At 41.2% G+C, this 26,097-nt stretch overlaps 3 protein-coding genes across 4 annotated transcripts in view; 2 read left to right on the forward strand and 1 right to left on the reverse strand.

Moving 5' to 3' along the window:
• Positions 1-1,512, forward strand: LOC128737080 (nitric oxide synthase-interacting protein homolog). Its single transcript, XM_053831638.1, has 5 exons — positions 1-229; positions 286-500; positions 566-875; positions 935-1,043; positions 1,099-1,512. The coding sequence occupies exons 1-5, from the start codon at positions 54-56 to the stop codon at positions 1,168-1,170; spliced, it is 882 nt and encodes a 293-aa protein (XP_053687613.1). The 5' UTR covers positions 1-53; the 3' UTR covers positions 1,171-1,512.
• Positions 1,513-2,245: 733 nt separating this feature from the next.
• Positions 2,246-8,777, reverse strand: LOC128736205 (uncharacterized). Its single transcript, XM_053830683.1, has 2 exons — positions 6,903-8,777; positions 2,246-5,590 (listed from the first exon to the last, which is right to left on the reverse strand). The coding sequence occupies exons 1-2, from the start codon at positions 8,775-8,777 to the stop codon at positions 2,246-2,248; spliced, it is 5,220 nt and encodes a 1,739-aa protein (XP_053686658.1).
• Positions 8,778-14,802: 6,025 nt separating this feature from the next.
• LOC128738414 (protein cycle) overlaps positions 14,803-26,097 on the forward strand; it is a 58,675-nt gene continuing 47,380 nt past the window's right edge. The window contains exon 1 of one of the 2 annotated variants that reach the window (XM_053833512.1): positions 14,803-15,425. The gene's annotated coding sequence lies outside the window, so the exon portion shown is untranslated. The remainder of the gene's footprint in view (positions 15,426-26,097) is intronic. The other variant, XM_053833513.1, reaches the window with a different exon arrangement.

Raw genomic sequence — 26,097 nt, forward strand, 5'->3', positions numbered from 1 at the left:
CAGAAACAGAATTGCATATAAAAAGTTGTTGTTACAATTCCTTCCTCATAAAAATGACTCGCCATGCACGTAATTGTACAGCAGGAGCGGTGTATACTTATCACGAAAAGAAAAAGGATGCCGCCTCTTCCGGATTTGGAACGTCCTCTCGACGTCTTGGAAAAGATTCGGTGAAAAATTTTGACTGTTGTTCACTCACTTTGCAGCCTTGTCACTATCCAGTGATAACGTAAGTAAAATTCAAATCTAGTTCATGAAACACGCAGTAATTAAACTATAATTTAGAAAGGAAGGATACCTATTTGATAAAGAAGCTATTTTGACGTACATTATCACAAAGAAAAAGGAACACGAACGGAAACTGAAGGAATATGAACGCCAGATTAAGCAGGATGAGGAGGAGCAAGCCGATAGAGCAAATGCCGAATCAAAGAAGCAGTTAGATAAGTTTATGTCGTTAGAAAAAAATATTGTCAGCAGCAAAACGGCATCTACAGCTGGTGAGTTTATTTTTCGGTACGATTTTGACCTATGAAATAAAAGTTAATTTATTGTTGATTTGCAGAAGAGATCCCTAGTACGAGTGGTGCTATTTCGAATGTATCGCTTGGTAAACGGAAAGAATTGCCAAGCTTTTGGGTTCCATCGCAAACACCCTCAGCAAAGGTTGCTCGAATCGAGAAACCAGATAGCAAAGTATACTGTCCTGTTTCCGGGAAACCACTGAAAACAAAAGATTTGATCCAAGTGAAGTTCACTTTGGTTAAAGATGCATCCGATAAGAAGTCATTGATAGCGAAGGAGAATCGTTATATGTGTGCTGTAACTCATGACATTTTGAACAATTCTGTTCCGTGCGCAGTGTTGAAAACAACGTAAGAGGTTCTTTCTCCGTTCTAATTGCATGTTTAATTATTGTTTATTGGTATTTCAGAGGAGATGTCGTCACTATGGAATGCGTGGAGAAAATTATCAAGAAAGATATGATTCATCCTTTAACCAACGAAAAGCTTTCTGAATCTGACATAATTCCGCTGCAGAGAGTGAGTATCTGATACATATAATATAATATAGATTTGAACTAGAGCTGTTTTGCAGGGAGGAACTGGATTTTCAACAACTAACGATAACCTCCAAGGAAAGGAAGAACGACCAGCTTTGCAATGCTAAATGCGTTTGTTTCTGTCTCAAACGTCTCAAATGAAAATGGAAATTACTGTAAATTAAGTAAATCATAAATAAATTTATTTGGCTTGAATGTGTGTTAAAGATGAAAAATATGAATCTTGGTTAGCTTTACAAAGCTGCTGCAGTAAAAAATGCTTGTGGTCTTCACGTTCACTGGAAATTTAACCGCTGTATTTTCGCAACGTTGATATAAGGTAAGTCGACGCGAAAACTAACGTGACGTTCAACCTAAAGGATCATGAATTTGATAATCGGGATTATTGCTAATAAATAGGTCCAGGTGACTCCGCTCACTAGGGTAGATACGCTTAACAAGTTGTCGTTGTGACTCCTAGCTTTTGCCCAATGCTGGAAGGTGCATGGGTCGAACCGAGCTATAATCTGAGATTATAACGAGATTTGAACCCACAACACCCGCCGGTTATAATCTCAGATTATAGCTTGGTTCGACCCATGCACCTTCCAGCATTGGACAAAAGGTAGGAGTCACAACGACAACTTGTTAAGCGTAGCTACCTATTACCCCCCCTTCCGTTCCACTCTTTCCCCTCCATTCCTAAAAAAAATCCTTCATTACTTTGCCTTACCGTCCCTTCATCAATTGTAGAACCATCGTTTCAAAAAAAAAATATTAATATATGCCTGACCGCATTTCAAGGTCATGACTAAAATCATGAGGTTTGGTCAATTTTTACGTATATGTTGTAAGAAGGATCAAAAGGGGTTGGATGGACTCGTAAGCAGAGGCTCTTACGCAGGTTCCACGGTGTTGAGGTGGACGAACCGGAAAACGAGAGGTTATTAGAACCTGGACTAATCACTGACGCCAGAAAACGGGATATCACCGGAGGATTGAATCGAAACCGAGAAATACGAATGAAAACCGACCGAGTACAAAATAGCGTCTTTATTGCTCTACTTATTCGTTGGAAGTGAAAATTTTGAATTCCTTCTTCTCGTTTGTTTATATAGATACTGTTAGTTGATAGACCGGTTGCGTGTGCAGGGGATTGCTAAAAACTCCGCTCCAACATCCTCCCCGCCTTGAGGTAGCACCTCAATCCGGAAGTGGACACAACTTCTGAACCGGGCGTTGGTATTCCGTCTTGCCTCGACGCAGCGTAACAATGCGGACTAACCCCTGTTGATCCGGATGCACTGCTGACACCCTGGCCAACTCCCAAGCCGAAGGCGGCACGTTGTCGCTTTTCACCAGGACGAGCTGACCCGGTTTGATGTTCTCCTGTCTGGTTCGCCATTTGCCCCTGGACTGCAGCGTTGCCAGGTACTCGTTCCGCCATCTGTTCCAAAACTCGATTGTGTATCGTTGGACCTTCTCCCAATGATCGAGTCGATTCATTTGCACTCGCGAGACGTCTGGTTCGGGTAACAGGTTTAACGGTTGTCCTACGAGGAAGTGCCCCGGAGTGAGGGCTTCGCAGTTATCGGGTGATGATGACATCGGACAGAGAGGTCTGGAATTCAGGCAAGCCTCGATCTGACAGAGCACAGTGGTCAGCTCCTCGAAGGTCAGCTTCTCATTTCCAACGATTGGTCGAAGTAAGCCCTTGGCGCTTTTCACCGCCGCTTCCCAAATACCACCCTGGTGAGGACTGGACGGCGAAATGAATCTCCATTGTATACCGAGGCTACTGAGAAAGCGCTCAGCATCCTTACCGTGTGACATCAAGGCTGTGTAAGTTTCTCTGAGTTGTCGATCAGCTCCAACCAGGTTGGTACCGTTATCAGACCAGATCTCGTTGCAATATCCGCGTCGTGCAATCATCCGTTTCAACGCTCCCAAGAACGTAGCTGTCGTAAGGTCCCCTGCCGCTTCTAAGTGCACCGCCTTAGTCGATAAGCAGACGAAGACCACGATATAACCCTTCATCGATCGCTCTCCTCGAGTGTTACTGCAGCGTATCAGAATGGGACCGGCATAGTCCACTCCGACGTGTGCGAACGGACGATATGCTGTAACACGTGCCGCTGGAAGACTTCCCATTAACTGCTGAGCAGTCTTCGCTTTCAAGCGGCAACATTTCACACAGTTGCGTATCACTTGCTTAACCACGTCTTGGCAACCCTTCACATAGTAGTATTGGTTTATAGTTGCAGTCAATAGCGATGGGCCGGCATGACAGTTCTGAACGTGTAGTTCCTCTATTAACAGTCGTGTGACGCGATGTTCCTTAGGTAGAATTACGGGATGCATAATGCGAAATGGACGAGCCGAATGCTGCAACCGACCGCCAACTCGCATGGTTCCGTCACTGTCCAGAAATGGATACATGTCGCTGATCTTCGATTTACAAAACACCTCGCTACCACCCTTCAAGCTATCCATCTCTCTTGCGTAAACGTCATGTTGCGCTAGCCTTGCGTATTGTAGTCTAGCTTCATGTAGTTCGGTTAGTGTGATCGTGCCGGAAAGTTTGGATTGCTTACTTCGCTGTGCCTTCATATTGGTTATGAAACGATTAACATATGCTAGTTGCCGACACGCGGCATGTAAAGTAGACTTGCGTTCAAGAATCTGCCTTTCAATCTCGAAGCTGGTGCCTGGAAGCTTAATCATCGTATTGAGTGTTTGAAACCGTTTACGTACCTCGAGTGTGCCGTCGTCGAAATCTTCCGGTGGAACATTGCGCTTCCACGACGAGGAATCTGCTGCTAGCCAATGCGGTCCAGACCACCAAAGCGGATGATCGATTAACTCCGAAGGGTTTATTCCTCGCGACGCACAATCTGCAGGATTTTCGTGTGTTGAAACATGGCCCCAGTGTCGTCGCGGTAAAATATCCAGAATAGTCGATGCTCTGTTCCCTACATACGTGTTCCATTTACGGGGATGGTTACTAAGCCATTGCAGGACTATCGTCGAATCTGTCCAGGCATACTGCTGAACCTGGAAGCGTTCGAGCGGTTCCGCTACCTGCTTCATCAACTTCGCCAAAAGTTCCGCAGCGTTGAGTTCAAGCCGAGGTATAGTTACCTGTTTCACCGGCGCTACCTTTGTTTTAGCTGCAATTAAGCTGACATGAATACGACCATCTTCGTCGATTGATCGCATATACACAACTGCGGCGTAAGCTTCTTCAGAGGCGTCAGAGAAGCCATGCAGTTCAATACGACCGTGAAAGTTTGCCATCCATCTTGGAATTTTCACCTGTTCAAGTTGCCATAAGTTTTGTTTCATTTCTACCCACGCATCCTCGATACACGGGGGCAACGGATCGTGCCAGTTCAAATCGTATAGCCAACAATGTTGATAAAGAATTTTTGCACGAATGATGACTGGTGCGAACCATCCGAACGGGTCGAACAGTCGTGCTGTGTCCGACAGCAGTTGATGCTTTGTGTTAGGACCATCTACTCGAAAGTTTACCTTGAGAGTGAAAACGTCTTCCTCAGGCAACCAATGTATACCAAGCGCTTTCACCGAATTCTGTTCGTCTGGCAAATTGATCGGTTTAGCGTTAACATTTACGTCACAGAGTGAGTCGAGGACCGTTGCTGAATTCGAGCTCCATTTGCGTAGAATAAAGCCCGCATTATGTAGTATCTCGTTAATCTGCTTGATTAACACCATCGCCTCTTGCGCAGAGTCAGCTCCAGAAGTCAGATCATCAACGTAGGTGTGCTTTTTGATCCGCTCAACTGCCTCTGGGTACTGCTTCTCGTGTACTTCAGCTGCCTTTTTCAATGCTGCCATAGCCAAAAATCCGGAATTCTTCAGACCGTATGTTACAGTCAGCAAACGAAAATGTTGTATCGGCATGTCCGGGGAATCACGCCATACAATGCGTTGATAGTCCGTATCGTCAGGATGCACCAATACCTGACGGTACATCTTCTCGACGTCCGCCGTAAATACAATTGGGTACGATCTGAATCGCAATAGAGCATCAAACAAATCCGCATTGATATTGGGCGCACTCAGCAGCAAATCGTTGAGTGATACTCCGGAAGATGTAACACAAGATCCGTCGAATACAACTCGCAATTTGGTCGTAAGACTGTCTTCCTTTATGACCCCGTGGTGAGGCAAATAACAGGACCTTGACTGGTCGACTGCTATCTCCGAATCTGGGATTAACTGCATATGTCCCAGCCGTATGTACTCTTGCATGAACGTTGTGTACCTAACCATGAAATTTTCATCGTTCTGAAACCTGCGCTCCATTGCTCTGAGGCGCTTGACAGCAGCGGTCAAAGATTCACCGAGCTTCTGCTTTGAATCGTCCAGTGGTAGTTTAACGATAAAGCGTCCTTCTTCCGTACGTGTGAATGTTGATTCGAAATGGTTGATTACCCGTTTCTCTTCCTCCGTCAAAGGCTGGCTGTTGCGTAGCTCTTGGTCTTCCCAAAACATCCGTAGAGTGCGATCGATATCAAATTCCTGATGTACGTTTACAGGGTGTCGACTCAAATCCAAAAATAAAATTCCCTGACTTTCCCTGATTTTCCCTGATGCTTCAAATATTTTTCCCTGACCCTCAAAACTCGAATGTCAAGCTTATTTGGGCGATTTCTGGCTTAAGTTTTTAACCCTTTAGCATGGCTTATGCGAGCTGCTGAAAACTAAAGCTAGATTTCTTCATGATTTAAGAACACATATCAAAGATTCTTAACCTATTTCTTACCAGCGTTTCGAAAACGCCCTCTTCTATCGAGTCTAGGGACAGTTATGTTTGAGGTATCAACTTGAATCCAAAGAAACAAAGATTGAGAAATAATCTAATCGACCTGTTTTTGCACAAAGCTTAGATGTTACATACAACAAAATTACAGCCGTGTAAACATAACAAATCTTGCTAATTTTCTAATGTCTAGTGACGGTTAATGCTCAAGACTTTGCTTTGCTTTGCTTTGGGACGAATTCTATGACAGGTTCGAAAGGATTTATGGGGTGCGCACGACTTGAAAATTCAAGACTCTAGCTCCCAGATCGATCCTGTTTAACGGTCAATACTTTTTGGAAGTCACAATATACAGTCTTTTCTTAGCGACTTTGACCAATATCTCGTCGTAAGATCCACGCAGATCCACTCCACGTTGCAGTAGAGTACACCAGAAAGCTTGATCAACGAATCGCAGAACAGCATGACGAAAGGGAATAAGACGTAAGTAGGCTGTGGAGGATCCGCCATGGCGCCAAGAACTACGAGGGAAGTGATAGACACGACGTGGGGAAGACAATCACCCTCATTCTGCGAGTCACGTGACTCAATACGACAATTGTCACTCGCCGTGACCGTGTCACCTAGGTAACAACCCCGTGCCACCTAAGTGACAAACCGTGTAACCTAGGTGACAAAGCGAGTCACCTAGGTGACAAAGTGAGTCACCTAGGTGACAAAGTGAGTCACCTAGGTGACAAAGTGAGTCACCTAGGTGACAATTGTCATCTCATTTACGGCAAACTGAAAGATAATCGAATCGCCACTAGACATTTTACACGAAAATTGATTTGATTCCAAAGTTGATCAACAATATTGCCGGGTAAACAAAATTTCCCTGATTGAATTTCGAAATTCCCTGATATTCCCTGATTTCCCTGATCCAAAAATGAATTCCCTGATATTCCCTGATTTTCCAGGTTTTTCCAGGAAATCGACACCCTGGTTTATCACTGAATGATTGGTGTGTAAACATTCCTGCTTGGAGATTCTTCCTGCGACCATCCATCCGAATATGGAACGTTGTGCTACAGGAATACCGTTAAGATTCTTGACCTGCCCCGATCGAAGTATGGACAGGAAGACATCTGCTCCCAAAATGACATCCACTGTGCTCGACTTGTTGAATCGTGGATCAGCAAGTTGCAAACCTTTCAAGTATGGCATATCCGATGCGCTGAATTGCTGGCACGGCAGGGATGCCGTCAGCTTTCCTAATACGTATGCTTGTGTTGTAATTGTATCACTATCGTCAAATCGCGATGAAACTATCAACGATACCTTGCAGGCTGTAGTACCGACTACTTCTCCGTTGACACCAGTAACTTCCACCTTAGCGTTGATCCGCTGCAGTCCAAGACGTTTGACACACGCCTCGGTGATAAGAGATGCCTGAGATCCCGAATCAATCAAAATTCTCACTTCGTTTGATTTGCCATCCACTCCCTTGATATTGGCTACCACCGTCGGCAACAATGAAAATGTGGACGGTTCCGAACTGCTAATTACTGCCTGTGCCGCGTTAGCCGAAATTGAAGACTCCTCAGTATTCTGCTCCTCTGGTTCGATAACAGCATCATTCTGCTGCTCCGGTCGCTTGACGTCTCTTCGGCACAGCAAGGTATGGTGCCGTTGCTTACACTGTGCGATATGACAAACTGATTTCGATGTACAATGTTTCGCCGTGTGTGACGGGCGCAAACAGTTGTAACATAGCCTTGAAGAAAGTGCAAGCTGTCGACGTGCTGGTACGTCCATTGCCTTAAAAGACTCACACTGGTACACTGGGTGATCGTTGGAACACTTTGCACAAGATATCGGAGTAGCAGCAGCAGCAGCAGTATGAAAAGCTTGAAGTTTCCTTTCGTTGCCACTGGCTCTAGGGTTCTCCTTCTTCACGATGTCAAACGACGTTTTTTTCACAAAAGCCGAACAGGTTTCCAATGCATCACAGCGCTTCTGCAGAAAGTCAAAAAAATCCATAAACGAGGGGTTGTCGATGTCGATTATTTTCTGTGCCCAAAGCGAACGTGTGTCTTTATCCACCTTATCCAGCAGCAGGTGAATGAGCCACGGATCACGCGTTTCGTATTCATTGCCCAACGCCTTGAGCTGACGAATGACGTCATCAGAAACATTCACTAGTTTTTTCAATCCATTCGTGTTGCTTGCTGAAGGTTGCTCCAGAAATTCCCGTATGAGTGCAAACACCGTATATTTGTTTTTGTCGTAATGCGCAATTAATGTCTCCCAAGCTTCATGATAATTGGCATCACTAATCGGAAATGAATTCACCATCCTTTTAGCCTCTCCGTCAATGTATGAGAAAAGATACTGCATTTTAACTGACTCTTTCAGATCAGTGCGATTATGAATCATGCCTTCGAACAAGTCCTTGAATGAACGCCAATTTTTCCTTTCACCGTTAAATACCGGAATGTTCAGCTGCGGTAGCTTTACATTGATATGTGGTTCATGTTTCACCGATTGAATTTCCAAAGCTGGTTGCCGTGCGAGAACTGCCTGCTGCGTCTCCAATAGAGCTTTGATTGCGTCACGTAAATCACTTGTTCCCTCTGAATTGGAACTCCGAACCGAAGAATTTTCCTGCTTCTCTTCTAGATACTGGGTATAAATATCCTTAACCTGGAAGTACACTTCATCGAACAGGAGCCGATGATTGAAAACTGATGCAACATCCTCCAAGTGGGCCGTTTCCTCTTCAATCGCAGTTTGAATAACGTCGAAATGATTAGCAAGTTCCGTGAGTTTACTTCGCCTTTCCAATACTTCCGCAGCGGACGGCTTCCGGCAGCGGATGTTCTCTGCGACAGATAACTCCCATTTCACTTTCGCATAAATAACCTTTCGCTTCGAAGCGAGATTTTCCGTAGTTGCTGTATCCATAATTCGAGCGTGAAGGACCAGAATGTTGAGGTGGACGAACCGGAAAACTAGAGGTTATTAGAACCTGGACTAATCACTGACGCCAGAAAACGGGATATCACCGGAGGATTGAATCGAAACCGAGAAATACGAATGAAAACCGACCGAGTACAAAATAGCGTCTTTATTGCTCTACTTATTCGTTGGAAGTGAAAATTTTGAATTTCTTCTTCTCGTTTGTTTATATAGATACTGTTAGTTGATAGACCGGTTGCGTGTGCAGGGGATTGCTAAAAACTCCGCTCCAACACACGGAAAGATAAGAATCCCTTCCAACATAAACATCCGGCTACACCTCCGGTTTCGTATTCTACTAAGACGCTCCAAAAACTTCAGTCAATCCGGTTAGTTGATCAACGATTGCGCCGTACAAACTGAACTTGCGTGGTAGGGAAAAAGGGGAAGGGCGTGTTAAACTCCTATTGGGCCTTTAGGGGAAAGGGGGCATCTCCCTGGCGATTCAGGCAAATCACACGCAGTTCCGTTCTCCAGTCCTCCATTCGCTTAACACTCCTGATCTCTTGAACATCATATGAATAGTTAAATTAGTATTTAGTCATGTAAAATGAATAACAATGAAGTTATTAACAATAATTCCGATTATCAAATTCACGATCCTTTAGGAAATTTAATATAAAACATATAAGTAAAATAAGTATGCCTATGTTAATAATGTGATAAAATAAATATGGATCAAATAGAACGCTCTCACCAGCAGTCCTTTAAATCAGATATAGTTGCGTCATTTGAGTTTCTATCAGTCCAAAATCTAATATCCATGTACATTAACGAGAAATTAGCAGTCATTAACTTTTCGTCGGAGAGCCCAATTTCGGAAGCAGTTTTTGGGTCTAAAAGCGGGATTCTGTTTATAAAAATGTAAATACTGCATTTTTCTTGCCAATCTAAACACAGCGAATATATTTTCCTGAACAGAATTTTTGTTTCAAACGAAAAACTGCTTTTGAAATTGGCAGAATCGATGACTACTAATTTCACCTTAATAAACAAGTTTACGGTGGTGTTTGTAGAGCTGGAACGAAACAAATAATCAAAATAATACACGTTGTGACTTACCTATCCACAGAGCCGACTGGATCAGCCGTCTACCCGAAACCACAATTTTGAGATCAGGTAGCCGGCATCCACGCAGCATCGCACCCCTAGCTTAGCTACTCAATGCTAAGGATAGAGCATTACCGGGTATGTCCGCGTGGAGGCGCTAGGTAGGAACTTTGGATGACTAGAGCTATGCTGGACGCCTCCTTTTTGCCCATTTCATAGTCATTTACCATAGTCATAGTCAGGGCTGTCCTGCACTCAGTGCACCTACTTTGATTTTTTAGCTGTAGTACCTGAGCCAAACAATATTCGAAAATGTTATGTATGGGGAATTTATAGCGTCGATTATTATCTATAAGATTGCTGAACTAAGTATTGCTCTATGTTAAGTATTTACGGCGCACTCTCACTTCACACTGGGTGGTGCACAGAGAGCGCTCTGGGTGCACCGCCCAGTGTGAACTGGGAGTGCGCCGTAAATACTTAAGATAGAGCAATACTTAGTTCAGCAATCTTATGAATAATAATCGACTCTATAAATTCCCCATACTTAACATTTTCGAATTTTGTTTGGCTGAGTTGTTATAGCCGAAAAAGCAAAACAGGTGCACTGAGTGCAGGACAGCCCTGGATAGTCATAACTTCTTATACTCACTAATGTCGAATTTATTTATTCAATCCGGATTGGAACTGGATGAACTTTTTGTGTTCATTTGCCCCTATCTGACAGATAAAATTCATCCAGTTTAAACTCGGCTTGAATAAGGTTTTGCAAGGTGACGTCACGAATGAACCGAAATGAACGCAATTCACCCATTTGACATCCACTCGTGGTTTGTTTACTATATTTGTTAGGCGAACGCGATATGCATAAATTGGAATTAAACGTTTTGAAAGCGTATTATCCAGCAGTGTCACCCTCCAAACTACTCGGAATGGCAGTTTATGTGCTTTTCTGACTTGCCGCTAAGGCCTTAAGCAATATTCAGTTTCAACCATGTTAACCCATGTTCCAAGTCCATGTAAACAAACCACTGATAGACGTCAAAGAAGTGAGGTTATGCTCGCCCGTGCAAGACCTTATTAACAAATTCGACATAAATCATTGCTTGTTTCAAGGCTTGTTCGTAACAAAATCTGGACAATCCTGACCAACAATACGTTTCCTGAAATATGTCAGAATTTAGAATTCTAATATTTGTGTTTTTCTAAGCCCAAATATATTTTGTAGACATGGTGCCCCACCTCTGGGCAAGCCAGTGTCTCCAAGTAGTGCCTGACGCTTCCGGTTCATGCGCCTGTGCTTCACTGCTTTCCGTCACTGTCCTTAAACACTGTCCCTGGCTGAACGTTATTTTCGCAGATTACCTCCGCCGTCCCAAGGTTTCTAGTACTGATGTCGAGGTCGTCTGCGAAGGTTAGGAATTTGCTACTCTTGCTGATGATCATTCCCCTTGCTTCGAGGTCCGCTTACCGGATCACACCTTCTATAACGATGCTGTATGACATTTTCTTCCCCTTGCCGCAACACTGTGCGATTCGAAAGAAACTTGAGAATGCCCCCGAAACACGCACGTAGCACATCATTTACTTCAGAGCAGCTTTGATCAGCCGCGTCAGTTTGTCCGAAAAACCGTTCCTTATCGAGAGGCTTTACAGCCGGCTATTAAAGGGTGTCCCACATCAAACTGCATCACGGAAAAAACACTGTAGAAAAAATTATCCATTGGGTATTTTCTCTTGGAAATGTGGGTAGAAGTAATTTAGAGTGTACTGTTTACACTGTATTTTTATCACAGTTAGCTTTTCGAAAATTGGAAAAAATAGCGTCTCCCGAAAAGGAACGTCGCGAATTGATTTTGCGCAAGGGCCTGCAAAATCTTCAACGCTCCCATCGGGGCATCGGAAAATAACTCGGAATCGTGCAGTCAATGGTGAGTCGTGTGATTAAACGTTGCTACGAAACTCTGAGCATCGAACGGAAGGCGAAATGCGGCCATAATGGACGTTCTATTAGTGATCAGGATCACAAGCGTGTCGTGAAAGCGTTGAGCCAAGGGACTGGGAACCCTATCCTTACTCTATGTGTTTGACAGTAGCCAACATCTACTGCTGGCGTGGGTATTATTTGCAAAAATCTGGCTAAGATTTGAAAATAATACCCATTTGCCAGCATACCGGCTTTGCAGAGTGAAACGAACAGAACGTATAGCGGTGTCATGCTATCTCATTTACGCAAATGGTTAGATGTTGACTGCATAAACATGGCTGCCTAGTAATGCCGTGAGTTTAGCGGAATCCCAATGCTTCGGTCAGTGATGTGGCCAAAAAGTTGAATCTGTCCCAGTCTTTCGTTCAGAGAGCCAAGGAACGGGAGGAACTGCATACGTATAAAATGCAGAAGACTCCAAACCGTGACAAACTGCAAAATAGGGTGGGAAAATCATGGGCCCACAAATTGTTCATCCAAAAGCTGACGAAACCTCATTGTCTCATCATCGATAATGAGACTTACGTCAAAGCGGACTTCCATCAGCTTCCGAGGCTACTAGTACAGGTGTTCTTCACCGCCCAGCACAAGTTTGATGTTCAGGGCAAGTAAGGAAGCAGAAACTTTCAAAGATTGCCAATAAATACATGATTTGGCAAGCAATCTGCCCATGTGGCAAAAGGGGTGCGCCGTTCGTGACTACCGGGACTGTAAACGTGCAAAACTACCTCAAGGAGTGACAGAAGCGTCTATTTCCTCTGTTGAACCAACACGAGGGCCCAACGATTTTCTGACCGGATCTAGCTCCATGCCATTATTCAGATGCACTGGAGTGGTACGCATCCAACTGGGTCACTTTCGTACCCAAGGACATGAACCACCCCAACGCACCGGAACTAAGGCCCATTGAAAAATACTGCGCTATTATGAAGAAGGCATTACGGATGCATCCCAGGGAGGTCAAATCTGAGGAAGACATGAAGAAAAAGTGGGTTTCCGTACAAAAGAAGCTGCAGCCAGATGTTGTACAGAACCTTATAAGTGGAATTAAGCGTAAGATGCGAGCATACGGTTATGGAATTAAAGTTGAATGAAATAAATATGCCAAAAGCTTACTAATGGGTTATATGTTATTGACTGAAAGTTTGAAAAGAATCGGTCCACTAGGTAATTTACTACAGCGTGTTTTCCGTGAAGCAACTTGAAGTGAGACACCCTTTGGAGAACAGGCCAGTTACCGGGCTAGTACAATTCTACTGACGCTGTCTAGTAGCATCGTATAGCCGAGATTCGAACATACGACAACTGACTTGTTAGACCAGCATCGTACCTCGAAATCAACTAAGCGGTTGGTTCCCGTGCATTATAGCTGTTCGCGCTTGACTGTACCGTACGTTGCTCTGAAATCTTCGAGAGTATGATGTGTGGTCACGCTGTACTTCCGACATTTCTGGAGGATTCGTTGAAGAGTGTTACTGGCCGTGATGAAGGCGTTCTTGAATGAAGGTGTCCATTGTTCTTCGACAGTTTCGCCAAATGGTAGCTCCGAAGCTCGGGATTCAAGTAGTTCGACGAAGGCCTGTCTTTTAATAGTCATACAACGCGAAACGATTGCAGTGTTTTGCAAAGTGAAGGAACACGTTAACCTACGAACAAATATTTAGTTTGGCATCCCTTGGTCATCATTAGTCGAGAAAGCACAAGTTTCATAAAATCTGAATGTAAATAAGCAAATCTACTGAGGCAGAATGTCTGCAGAAGCGATTGTTACACTCCTGTTATTCTTGCCCGTATTATATACACACATTTAGGCAGATCAAATATTTCGGATCTTATGTACATTTCTTAGTGAAACAATTTTTCATGCCCCAGCAGCAGCTCGTCATACGAAAACTGCACTTCGTTATTTCTTTCGTCTATCACGGACAGACAGCAATTGTTTACATAAATCTATTCATGTGCTTTTTGAGCCGTTTTCAAGAGCTATCTGACTCCCATAATAAAGTAACCAAAGACCGACTAAACATCGGGAAATCTTAGTTTCGAAGTAATCATGGAATTAATCACACGCTGCGATATATGTAAATTTTAAAAATAAAAAATTGCTAATAAGCATACAATAAATTAAAGTGGGCAGACTATTGTAAAATAACCGGTATTTCATCGTAATGCCCGCGGAGTCAAAAGACTGTCTGTTTGTCAAATTTGATAACTTACATGAAAGCATGAAAAATCTAATGGACTTATGGCAGTAGCTCGTGAGGAGTAGTTCGTTATCAGGATGCAGTTCCTCTCTCTGTTTTTCATTGCGCTTAGAGTTAGTTTACGTACACAAAGCTTAGTTGCTGGTATTGCACACTACTAGTGATAGTATTTAATAGGCTAGAATAGTAACGGTTTTGTAGAGATGCTCCAAATACACTTTGTTATAATTTTCGATATACACGTTTCATGAGCATATTGTTTGTTTAAGTTATATGCTAATGCAACTTAAAACAATAGATCAAAATATAAATTTAAAATGCTGAATTGCTGAGACAATAGCATTCAGTTAGCAGAGCTAGTGCTAGCATACTGAAGATCGAGATATACTGATATTATATTACCAACTGAAGTATTTTTTCGTTAATGCATCAGTTTACCGATAAATAAATTGATAAATTTTGGTTAGGTCTATAACTTGACTTGACTTGTCATTACAGGCAAAATCACCTCCACTGCAATCATTCACAAGTGACCCGAACAGTGCGTCGCATGTGTAATTTAATCCCTTCATGGCCCCGGCAGACGGCAAGCGGGAAAACTGCAACCAAATGCTGCAGTTTGCAATACTACCGCTACTAAACTCAATCTCCCTGTATTCCAGCCGATGCAACCCGTAGTTGTGTGTCGGCCGTGAACGGGAACGATAGAGACTGTAGTTAGTTACGTCCCATGTTGCAACACACTGCCACTCTACGGTAGGTTTACTAAGTGCATTAGATGTTAGAAAACTCGGATGATACTGGACAGTTTCGGGCAGTAGTGCATTGGAAGTGTGTCAAAGCGATTCTTTGTGAAGGGTGATTCCTTGCCGCGTGTCTATCGGAAGAACCGGTGAGTGACTTGCGGCGTATTCTGAGCAGGGTGCATCTTGCTCGCGGTTGTTGCGGTTAGAATCCCACTTTAACTCATACACAGAGAAAACGCGGAAGTTCGATAGTGTTGATGCGAAAATAGTACCAAGTGCACGACCTTCATTGATAGTTAAGTTGGCAAATAAGTGACTGCTGAGTGTGTTTAGAAGATTTGCCAGGGAATTGCGTTTGTATTTCCCGACGGGAACAACGGTTACAATGAAAGTGTGATATGAGTTGATTATCTGTTGAATGATAGGTGCTTTGGATGGAAAAGTAGTGACATGAATTATTTGATTCATGATTATTGCGAAGAAAACCCTATAGATCTATAGATTCCTGATAAAAGTAATAACAGTGATATCAGTTACATCACAAATATATAATTTGTAATTGTTGATATTGGGAAACGCTTCATTTAAATGACCATTCCTAGTCACGGTAAGCATTTAGTTTATAGTAAAATTATGGTAACGAATTAAAAATCAATTTTTTTTTATTCAGAACAGATCGTCGTAGTGAAAAAGCGCAAATTAGAGCGAAAACATTTCTTTTATTGGTGTTTTCAACTGATAAGTGCAGAGAAACTACAAAGAAATAGCAGTTTAACTGATAGTTTCATATCGCGCCTTGTAGAAGAGATTTCGATAGCTATTCACATTTGTAAAAGATTTAAAAAACACGCGGCCAGCAAACGGTGTAAACGTTTTTGGGCTCAGATGCTGTTGAAGGCATCCGTAACATCAAGTTTATTTAAATGTTTCTGTGGCTTGAACCTCAATAGTTTGTTTTGTGATAATATAGTGTCCAATTTTAGTTTTGCCGGTAACTATTTATGGATCTGCCGGATTTTTTTGTATTACCTATTTTAATTTAAATTTTATTAAAAGTATAACAATAAAATCATACAAAGCGAAGAACTTTATGGTTTATCCGCTGACAGTACTGAATGACTTTCAATTTGGTATGATTTGTTGATTGTAGAATTAATTTTGCGTTGAAAATATAAGGGTCCAAAATGAAAATTTAAGAAGAAACTATTTTTGCTGAAGAGAAACTGCAAAGTACATTTTTATAAACTATCGCATAAAGTGAGGCCAAAAGTCAAAGAATTTTATGAAAATTTGCATACAAGTAAAGGGTGTACCACATCAAATTGCACAACGGAAGAAAAGTTGTAGAAAATTACCTAATTGAACCATCCTTTTCAAACTTTCAGACAACAAAATATAAAACATTAGTAAGCTGTTGGCATATTTATTTCATTCAACTTCAATACCATTACCGTATACTAGCACCTTGCGCTTAACTTCACTCTTAAGATTCTGTACAACATCTGGATGCAGCTTCTTCTGTACGGAAACCCAATTTTTCTTTATTTCTTCCTCAGATTTGACCTCCTTGAGATGCTTTCGTAATGCCTGCTTCAAAATAGCCCCATAATATTCGCGACGTTGTTTTTGGGGTGACGCCATTTTTCCCAATTTTCGAAAAACTGTCAGCTATAAAAATACAGTGAAACAATACACTCTAAACTACTTCTACCTAAATTTTCAAGAGAAAATACCCAATAGGTAATTTTCAACAGCGTTTCTTGCGTGGTGCAATTTGATGCGGGACACCCTTTATATTCGGTTTATGGACTAATGAATGAAAACAATATTTTAACAATCCAAACATTTCATTTTTTTGAAAACTTCGAGTAAAACTTTCGATTTTCTGGTGATTTTTAAAATATTTTACTCATAACATGTCAGTTTATTATCTGTTTGCGACGAAAAATGTACGACAGAGGTTTTTGTTATTATATAAATGGAAAACTTGATTTTCCTTTACATTTAGCAAAGCAAAGCCTAGGTACTACATTCCGCTATCGAAACTCGACCTTCTGTTTTTATACGACAGTTTTTGCAGCCAGCTGTTAGAGTGCAGGACAATTGCAAGGCTAGTTGCTACGATCCTATTGACTCTAACAGTCTCTCCCAGCCGAGATTCGAACATACGACGACTGGCTTATTAGGCCAGCGTCATACCTCGAGGCCAACTGGACGGGATTCCTTTACATTTATTTGCTTCAAATATTCATCTATACCTATAAAAATGGATTTCTGTCTGTCTGTCCGTATGTTCCTTATAGAATCGAAAACTACTGAACCGATCGGCGTGAAAATTTGCATGTTGAGGTTTTTGGTGCCAGGCAAGGTTCTTATGATGTTTAGAGATCCCTCCCCCCACTAAGAGGGGGGGGGGCTCCCATACAAATGGAACAAAAATTTCTGCATAACTCGAGAACTAATCAAGCAAATGGAACAAAATTTGGCATGTGGGTGTTTTTGGAGCCAAGAATTTTTTCTATGGTGAATTGAAACCTCTCCCTACTTTAGGCGGGGGGTTCCTATACAAATGAAATACAAATTTCCTCATAACTCGAGAACTAATTAATCAAGTGGAACCATAATTGGCATGTGGGTGGTTTTGGAGGTATGATTTTTTTCTATGATGAATTAGGACCCCTTACCTTTTTAGGAGGGGGGGCTCCCATACAAATAAAATACAAATTTCCTCATGACTCGAGAACTAATCATGCAAATGGAACAAAATTTGACATGTGGGTGTTTTTGGAGACAAGAATGTTTTCTATGGTGAATTGAAACCTCTCCCCACTTTAGGAATGGGGGCTCCTATACAAATAACATACAAATTTCCTCATGACTCCAGAACTAAATCATCAAATGGAACCATATTTGGCATGTGGATGTCTTTGGAGGCATGAATTTTTTCAATGTTGAATTAGGACCCCTCTCCTTTTGTAGGAGGGCAGCTCCCATACAAATGAACTACAAATTTCCTCATAACTCGAGAACTAATCAAGCAAATGGAACGAAATTTGGCATGTGGGGGGTTTTGGAGACAGGATTTTTAATGATGGTTTGAGACCCCTCACCCCTGTGGTAGGGGGATAAGGAGTCTCATACAAATGAAACAGAAATTTTTGCGAAAATCCAAAACTAATCGAACTCGAGAAATTTTAGACTCTTTCATAAAACATTAATCAATAACAAGACCACCAAAAACTATCAATAGTCACATTAGATAATCCAGCGCAAGACGGCCACAGGCCGCGAGTGTCGCCGGCGACTTGCCGTCGGAACCGCCGGCCACTGCGGGGGGCAGCCTCCCGTAGAGATCTCCTCTTTCTATGTTTATTTATTTTCCTAGATCTACTGACTTCTATTACTTTCTTTCAGTTGGGCCACCCCTGCGAAATGGTACTTTTTACGAAAAAATTTTCCGTGAAATGGTACATCCCGCGTAAGGCTTTTCGCGAAATGGTATTCTGCGAAACTCTACATTCCGCGTTATGGGCAACCGAGAATTGGTGTTCTGCAAAATGGTATTTGGCGAAATGATTTGTAATGATGGCGACTATTTAAATGCTATCCGCTTTATTTTATCAGGCTAAGCAATGAGGGGGAGTTGCTTTCTACTTTACTGTGAGGAAAATTTGTATATTAAAACACCCATGAACTCCCCAGAAACTTGCAAATCTCAAGATTGTGACAAAGGTCATCCGAGATTCACGATTTATGTACAACACAGTTTAATTTGTGGCAATAAGAAGTTTGTCGGGTCAGCTAGTAACTAATAAACTAAGCATCGAACCTTGCATTTACTTTTATGAAAAAGTAAAAATAAATGTTTTTAGTTACATTGAAAAAAAAAAATATCTGGAAAAATTTTGTTCTTGAGCTATGTAAAAAAGCAAAACTTTGGGATTAAACGTCTTTCAAAGATGTGACCCTTCTTTATCGACAGACTTCGCCAGACTGAACAGTTTTAAAATCATGTTTAAAAGCACAAAAGTCAACCAAAATTTCTAGCTCAGACAAACAGACATAACACTCGTTTTCCATTCTTCGTACCGATAAAACCGTCATTTCAAATTTGGGTTTAGTTGGGAATGTCTCCGTTTTGATCAAAGTGGCGCTTTTTGACGAAATAAAGGGAATTCCCAATAAAAAAATACTTGCTACTTCGAGGGATACTCCTGTTGTTATTTGATATTTGGGAATGTCGATCATAGATGGTGTTAGTGTTCAGGCTAAATGTGAGGTACGATAATTTTTGTAGATTTTTCTTCCAAGAGTTATGTCTGCTTGTCTGTGTTTATAGGCTGACAAAATCGGGATAAAAAGTTGATAAAATCGGGGGTAGACAAAATCGCGAGCTAAAAAATCGGAACATTACTATATTATTAATTCTCAAGAAAAAATCCGCCAAATCTGTTGAAAACTACGGACTCATGGGTACAGTTGGATTTGAAATCAAAGTTGAAAATAGACTAGAAAGTAGACGGTGAATTGAACTAGAAATCAGAGCTGAAAACGTGACTTGATATAGGACATCCAATTAGGCTCGAATTGCTTCAAATTAAACTGTAAATTAGACCTAAAATTGGATTTGAAATTAGACTTCAATTTAGGGAAACGGGACTCGAAGTTATACTTCAAAAACACAGAATTTAAAGTTTTTATTTGAAATTGGACTTGAAATTTTACTTGAAACTAGAATTAAATTAGACTTGGAATTGGACTTGAAGTTTGATTTGAAAATTAACATTAACATCCATTAACAATGCGAAACAATGCGGCTTCGTTAGCACCCGGGTGTACAGTTTCCGGGCCCGTGACTTTCCTTCCGTTTTTTGCCGTTCGTCAAAATTTAGAGCCTTCTGTACTTTGTATGTATGTATTCACCCGGTCTTTGGCTCTCTGAACGAAAGACTGGGACAGATTAAACTTTTTGGCCACATCCCTGACCGACGCATTGGGATTCTACTTAAATGCTTTCACGACACGCTTGTGATCCTGATCACTAATAGAACAACCTTTCTTATCGACTTTCTCCTTCCGTCCGATGCTCAGAGTTTCGTGATAACGTTTAATCACACGACTCACCGTTGACCGCACGATTCCGAGTTGTTTTCCGGCGATCGAAGATGAGAGAGTTGAGGATTTTCCAGGTACTTGCGCAAAATCGATTCGCGATGTTGCTTTTCGGGTGACGCCATTTTTTCCAATTTTCAAAAAAATGACAGCGATAAAAATACAGTGTAAATAATACACTCTAAACTACTTCCACCCAAGTTTTCAAGAGAAAATACCCAATGAATAATTTTCTTCAGCGTTTTTTCCGTGACGCAATTTGTTGTGGGACACCCTTTATGTTTGACACTTCTTCTCAGTTGCTTTCCCCATTTCATACCTTAGTTGTGGTAGCACCTATAGTTACGCTAATATTTATTAATAACTAGCTGACCCAACAAACTAAACACAATTAAACTGTGTTGTGCATAAATCGTGAATCTCGGATGACTTTTGTCACAATCTCAAGTTTTGCAAGTTTCTGAGGAGTTCATGGGTGGTTTAATACAAATTTTCCTCACAGTAAAGTAGAAAACAACTCCCCCCATCGCTTAGTTTCGCCGAATACCATTTTGCGGAACACCACTTCTCGGTTGACCATAACGCGGAATATAGAGTTTCGCGGAATACCATTTCGCGAAAAACCTTACGCGAGATGTACCATTTCACGGAAAATGTTTTCGTGGAAAGTACCATTTCGCAGGGGTTATCCTCTCCTTACTCGCTGTCGCTCGCTCGGATCCAACTGAAAGAAAGTAATAGAGGTCAGTAGACCTAGGAAAATAAATAAAGCTAGATAGAGGTGATTCTTTGCGGGTGGATGCCCCCGCCGTGGCCGGCGCTGCCGACGGCGGGTTGCAGGCAACACTCACGGCCTGCGGCCGTCTCGCCCTGCATCACCTAGTGTTACTATTGATAGTTTTTGGTGGTCTTGTTATTGACTAATGTTTTATGGAAGAGTCTAAAGTTTCTCGAGTTCGAGTTTGTATCACAGTACTTATCCCCCTACCACAGGAGTGAGGGGACTAAAACCATCATAAAAAAATTTCTGCCTCAAAAACCCCCCACATGCCAAATTTGGTTTCATTTGGTTGATTAGATCTCTAGTTATGAGGAAATTTGTGCATATTTCATTTGTATGGGAGCGTCCCCTCTTATAGGGGGTGGGGTCATAATTCCCCTCCTAAAGAGGGTAGGGGTCTCAATGCACCATAGAAAAAAATTGCCTCCCAAAACACCCAAATGCCAAATTTGGTTCCATTAGCTTGATTAGTTCTAGAGCTATGTGGAAATTTGTATTTCATTTGTATGGGAACCACCCCTCCTAAAAAGGGGAGAGGTCCTAATTCATCATAGAAAAAATTCTTGCCTCCAAAAACCTTTACATGCCAAATTTGGTTCCATTTGCTTGATTAGTTCTCAAGTTATGCAGAAATTTGTATTTCATTTGTATGGGAGCCCCCCCTCTTCGTGGGGGTGAGGTCTCTAGCCGTCATAAGAACCTTCCCTGGCCCCAGAAACCCCCACATGCAAATTTTCATGCCGATCGGTTCAGTAGTTTTCGATTCTATAAGGAACATACGGACAGACAGACAGAAATTTGTGTTTTATTTGTATGGCAGCCCCCCCCCCCTCTTAGTGGGGGGAGAAATCTCCAACCATCATAAGAATCTTCCCCAGCCCCAAAGCCCTCTACATGGAAATTTTCACACCGATCAGTTCAGTAGTTTTCGATTCTATAAGGAACATACCGGCAGACAGCCAGAAATCCATTTTTATAGATATAGATTTGTGTGGGAGCCCCCCTCTTAGTGGGGGGAGGGGTCTCTAACCATCATAAGAACCTTCCGCGGCCCCATAAACCTCTACATGCAAATTTTCACGCCGATCGGTTCAGTAGTTTTCGATTTTATAAGGAACATATGGACAGACAGAAATCCATTTTTATAGGTATAGATAGCTACGTTTATTCTGTAATACGGATGCTTGGGAGTATTATTTGTTATCCTATGGCATTTAAAATAAATGCTTTATCTGCTAAATAATGATGTTAACAATTTAAAAAGAAAATAGAAATTACATTATGCTTGGTTGTTTCATTAATGAAGCGTTATTCCTATAGAGACTGAATACTCTAGTTGGGGCAACTTAAATCAATATACTTCGGAAATTAAAAAACAACTTGAACAAATAAAACAGGAGTAATAGACAAATAAAGAGTAACTTGATTGGGAAGATCACTCATATAGAAAAAAATTAATTTAAATCCTAATTTCAATTTTTGCAGTAGAATCAACGCTATAAAAAACATGTTGTCTAAAAAAACGGGCAAACTATTGCCAAGTTTTAGCACTTGGTTACACGATAACTTAGTTCAACGATTCGACAAACTTTCTACTATATTTCCATGATATGCCAAAAATTTGATTTGATTCAGCAGAAACAATTTCTTTAGGCTGCATAGTTGCTTGGTTAACACTGAAATAAAGCAAACAAGACTTCTACTTCCAATGTACCCATCAATCGTGAGTGTAAATTTTCTTCACGAAAGCTTTATTTCATAACGTTACGTATCACATTTTCACAGCCATAATTCATTTGCCGAGTGCGCAGTGATAAAAATATCAAATAAACCTTGTGCTCCCTTGTTTTTGTTCTTGGTGTTTCTGCAGTACTAACTTTTAGCATGCTAAATTTATAAGAGCAGGAACTCCTCTTTCCGTTGATTTCAGCAAAATTATTTCAAATAGATACTGTTACTTATGGGTGGGCAACGAAAAAAAGCATGTTTACCTTCTTCTTGTCGTCCCAAGTCGTAAGGTCAGTTTGTTATTAGATTTATTTGTGTGAAACTTTGAATTTGAATTTAAAAAACAAGACAGAACAAGCCAGGTGAATAATCGTGATTGTGTGCAATAGTTTGTTCGATGATTGATTCCACGAGTCCAGAACAAATGCAAACCTAAGTACAGCTGCGATTGTGATAAGATAAACTTATTATTTTTAATGTGCATCAGTCTGGAAAATTAAGAAGAGCAAGTTTCGAACTACGCAGCGAAGAATAAACTTGTTCTCTAGAATAATCGTGATGAAAATGAATTGGCGCGTAACACTACCAAGATGTTCAATTAGTGAATAATTGCATATTATATATATATATATCTACATATGCGTCATCTTCACACTGTTCTTTGAATCGCTAGGAAGATATTAAATATTTGAAGGGAACATTGTTAATGGTTGTATTACTTTACGAAAGTTCAGTTCTGCAATGTGGTTTCAATAGATGCTAATGTTAAAACAGAGCAAATTTCTGAATTTCTGAAATCTGAAAAAAAATGTTGACACAGCTGACCAGACCTGCCTCTCTCAGGGGTCATTGCATTTAGCTTCGTTATGATTATTGCTGTAGGTATGTTATATACATCTTGATGTCATTTGCAGTGCAGCAACTAAATAGTAGGTGGTAGCTAGATTGCAATCAGAGATCATTACCTCAACAGCATGCGCCGGCCGGTGATGACCTTCCTTCAAGTTCAAGTTTGCGGCCGTAAATGATATGCGAATAGTCAAGTCTAATACCACGATACTTGAATTGTTGCAAAATTTTCATGACACGTTCGCGTTTTTTCCCTCTTTTGCTAGGGATGGCATCATTTAAAAAAATATCCAATTTTTTCCAAATTAAAGTTCTTCTGCAAAAATTATGTAAAAATTAAGCTTCAATTTTCAATTTTTGAATCCATTGTAAAACTGGCTGACAGCTGAATTGCGGGTAGTCATCACTATCATCTTTCCGTGTAAAACTATTACATCATTGACGTAACAGTCAACCGCTCTGGTAGTGCATCACCCGACTCTCAATATTACTGCACTTGTGCAGTAACAATTTTGCACACATACATTAGGCATTCGTTCTCGTGATTATCGCTTTCCTAAACAAAAGTGCATTCTTCAAAAGCCTGCACTATGTAATTGGCTGGCTGGTATACCTACGGATGTATGCGTTTTTTTCCAGTAAAATGTTTTTGTCAGACAAAAACGGTCCTGTTTCGTTAAAATAGTGCGCTGATGAAAGTCTACACGTGCCGTTTAAGTTGGTTAAGTATTTTGCGCTGTTCCTACAGGACAGGGGATGCACGACACCCGAGACGCAACGCCTGGTCGGTGAGGGCACAAAGCTTAAAGTAAGTATGTGCTTTTAAGCGTGGCGAACTGCTAAACGTACTCGTCGTACCGGTCGTCTAGCGAATATATGGGATGATTCCCATTTATTTGCTATTTAGGGGTGTATTTATTATGGGATTGTTTTAGTATACTTAATGACGATTGCGTAATGTTTTGCTCTAATGCCATGTTACTGTTCGTCGATTGGTTGGCTGTCGTCGTACAGATGATTATATTTACATTGAATGAGTTTTGAAATGTAATGCGGGATGAACTGTCTGAACTTGACTTGTTGGTTCTGCTTGTCTAGCAGCAGTTTAATTAGTATTGAATATGAATTTTATAGCCACATTCTAATAGGGGTGTGAAAGAACATGGGACCTCAAGCTCGGAGGAGTCATATTATTTTTTCAGCAATGTTGTTTACACACAGTAGATGTTTTGTTGGCTGTAATTGATTACAATTGCAATTTGTTTTCATAGTTCTGTATCTATATAACAATAAGTGTTATAGAGGAAATGGCGTGTGATGCACAGCACAATTATACCAAATCGAAATGCTATGTTTCGCAATCGCACGTTTTCAAAACTATCGTACAAAGTGGGTCGAAGGGTCTCATAATTTCATGAAATACTGCATAAGAAAATTTTCAATTTGAGAAAAATATAAATCGGAAAAAGGTTTTAACAAAAATTTTTACAAAACGTTCCCAAAATTGAAAACGAACTTTACTGCATCTATTCTTACAAGATGTTTAAAGTAGTGATCAACCACAAAACCGTCCAAAACTTCAAAAATTTTCATTACATAAATTTCAGGTGTGTAGTGAATAGCATTGGCGTGGTAGAATGAAATCAAATTAATAGCACTCAGCATATATGAATTGACAAACTTGCTTAGCTATGAACTTGGATAGCAGATGAAAACAACACTTATATGGTAGCACTGCCCAAATACTAACTCCAAGTAAGACGTGACGTTTGGCAACCTCTTACAGAATTCCTTTGCGTGTATGCAACGTTTCCCGTAAGGTCGGGTAACATGAGAAAAATGAGATATGTCATTCTGTGTGCTACTTTCGAGAACAACAGATGTGAGGTTCGAGATTTGGATACGACAAGGTGAAAATCGGATCAATATTACACCTTGTTCTCTGTCGCTTGTCCATACTATTGCAGCTAGAATTGTAATCAAAAAATGGCGAATGCCTGTCACTTCTATACTGCGACATTTTCTTCGATTGTACACAGTGCAAATAAGAATGTTTTATTATCATGTACGTATTCCAGCTAGTTTCAACATAACAAGAGATAGGCTCTCTCGATACAGAAACAATACGAAGCGACGATATACTGGCAACTGTATAGAAAAAATGTGAACGTTTCGGTTCCTGTCTCAGATTTCGTCGTCGATGTTATCCGGGGTGATTCCTGCAGTTTCAACCAATCGTTTCCAATCAGCTTGATCTTTTTCTCACTAATTTCTTGGGTTTCCCAGAAGTTGCCAGTCGCTTTTGGCCGGGTCTTGCACGTTGGCCTTCCTGTTCCTGCTTTTGGTGGTGCTTTTGTAAAAAACCATTTTTGTCGCACTGTTCTCCGGCATTTTTACGACGTGTCCAGCCCACCGTAGTCTACCGATTTTTGCTAGATGTACGATGGGAATCTCTACAAGCAGTGCCTGTAGCTCATGATTCATACGCTTCCGCCATTCTCCGCTTTCAGTTTGTACTTCACCAATTATCGTCCGCTGAACCTTCCGCTTGAACACGGCGCGTATGTCCACCGTGAGCAGCGTCAGAACTACCGGTTTAATAATGGTTTTGTACATTGTCAGCTGAATGCGCCCTGTATATGTTGGACGCGCCTTGTACATGCGCTTTACTAGTGTTACTATACGCGGTCACCAGCGATCCCAAATACACGAACTCAGCTACCACGTCACACGAAAGATTACCTGCCTTAGCTGGTCTCGATCGACTGTATCGTATGCTGCTTTGTAGTCAATAAAGATGTGATGCGTC

The sequence above is a fragment of the Sabethes cyaneus genome, chromosome 2 (genome assembly GCF_943734655.1).
Source record: "Sabethes cyaneus chromosome 2, idSabCyanKW18_F2, whole genome shotgun sequence".
Taxonomy (NCBI): domain Eukaryota; kingdom Metazoa; phylum Arthropoda; class Insecta; order Diptera; family Culicidae; genus Sabethes; species Sabethes cyaneus.

Bases quoted from the DNA above. Each gene is read 5' to 3' on its own strand.
- LOC128737080 (XM_053831638.1), top strand. From the start codon at position 54: ATGACTCGCCATGCACGTAATTGTACAGCAGGAGCGGTGTATACTTAT. The intron at 230-285 runs GTAAGTAAAATT...ACTATAATTTAG, and splicing joins TGTCACTATCCAGTGATAAC to AAAGGAAGGATACCTATTTG. The intron at 1,044-1,098 runs GTGAGTATCTGA...GCTGTTTTGCAG, and splicing joins ACATAATTCCGCTGCAGAGA to GGAGGAACTGGATTTTCAAC.
- LOC128736205 (XM_053830683.1), bottom strand. From the start codon at position 8,777: ATGGATACAGCAACTACGGAAAATCTCGCTTCGAAGCGAAAGGTTATT. The intron at 5,591-6,902 runs GTAGCACAACGT...AACGTACATCAG, and splicing joins AGAATCTTAACGGTATTCCT to GAATTTGATATCGATCGCAC.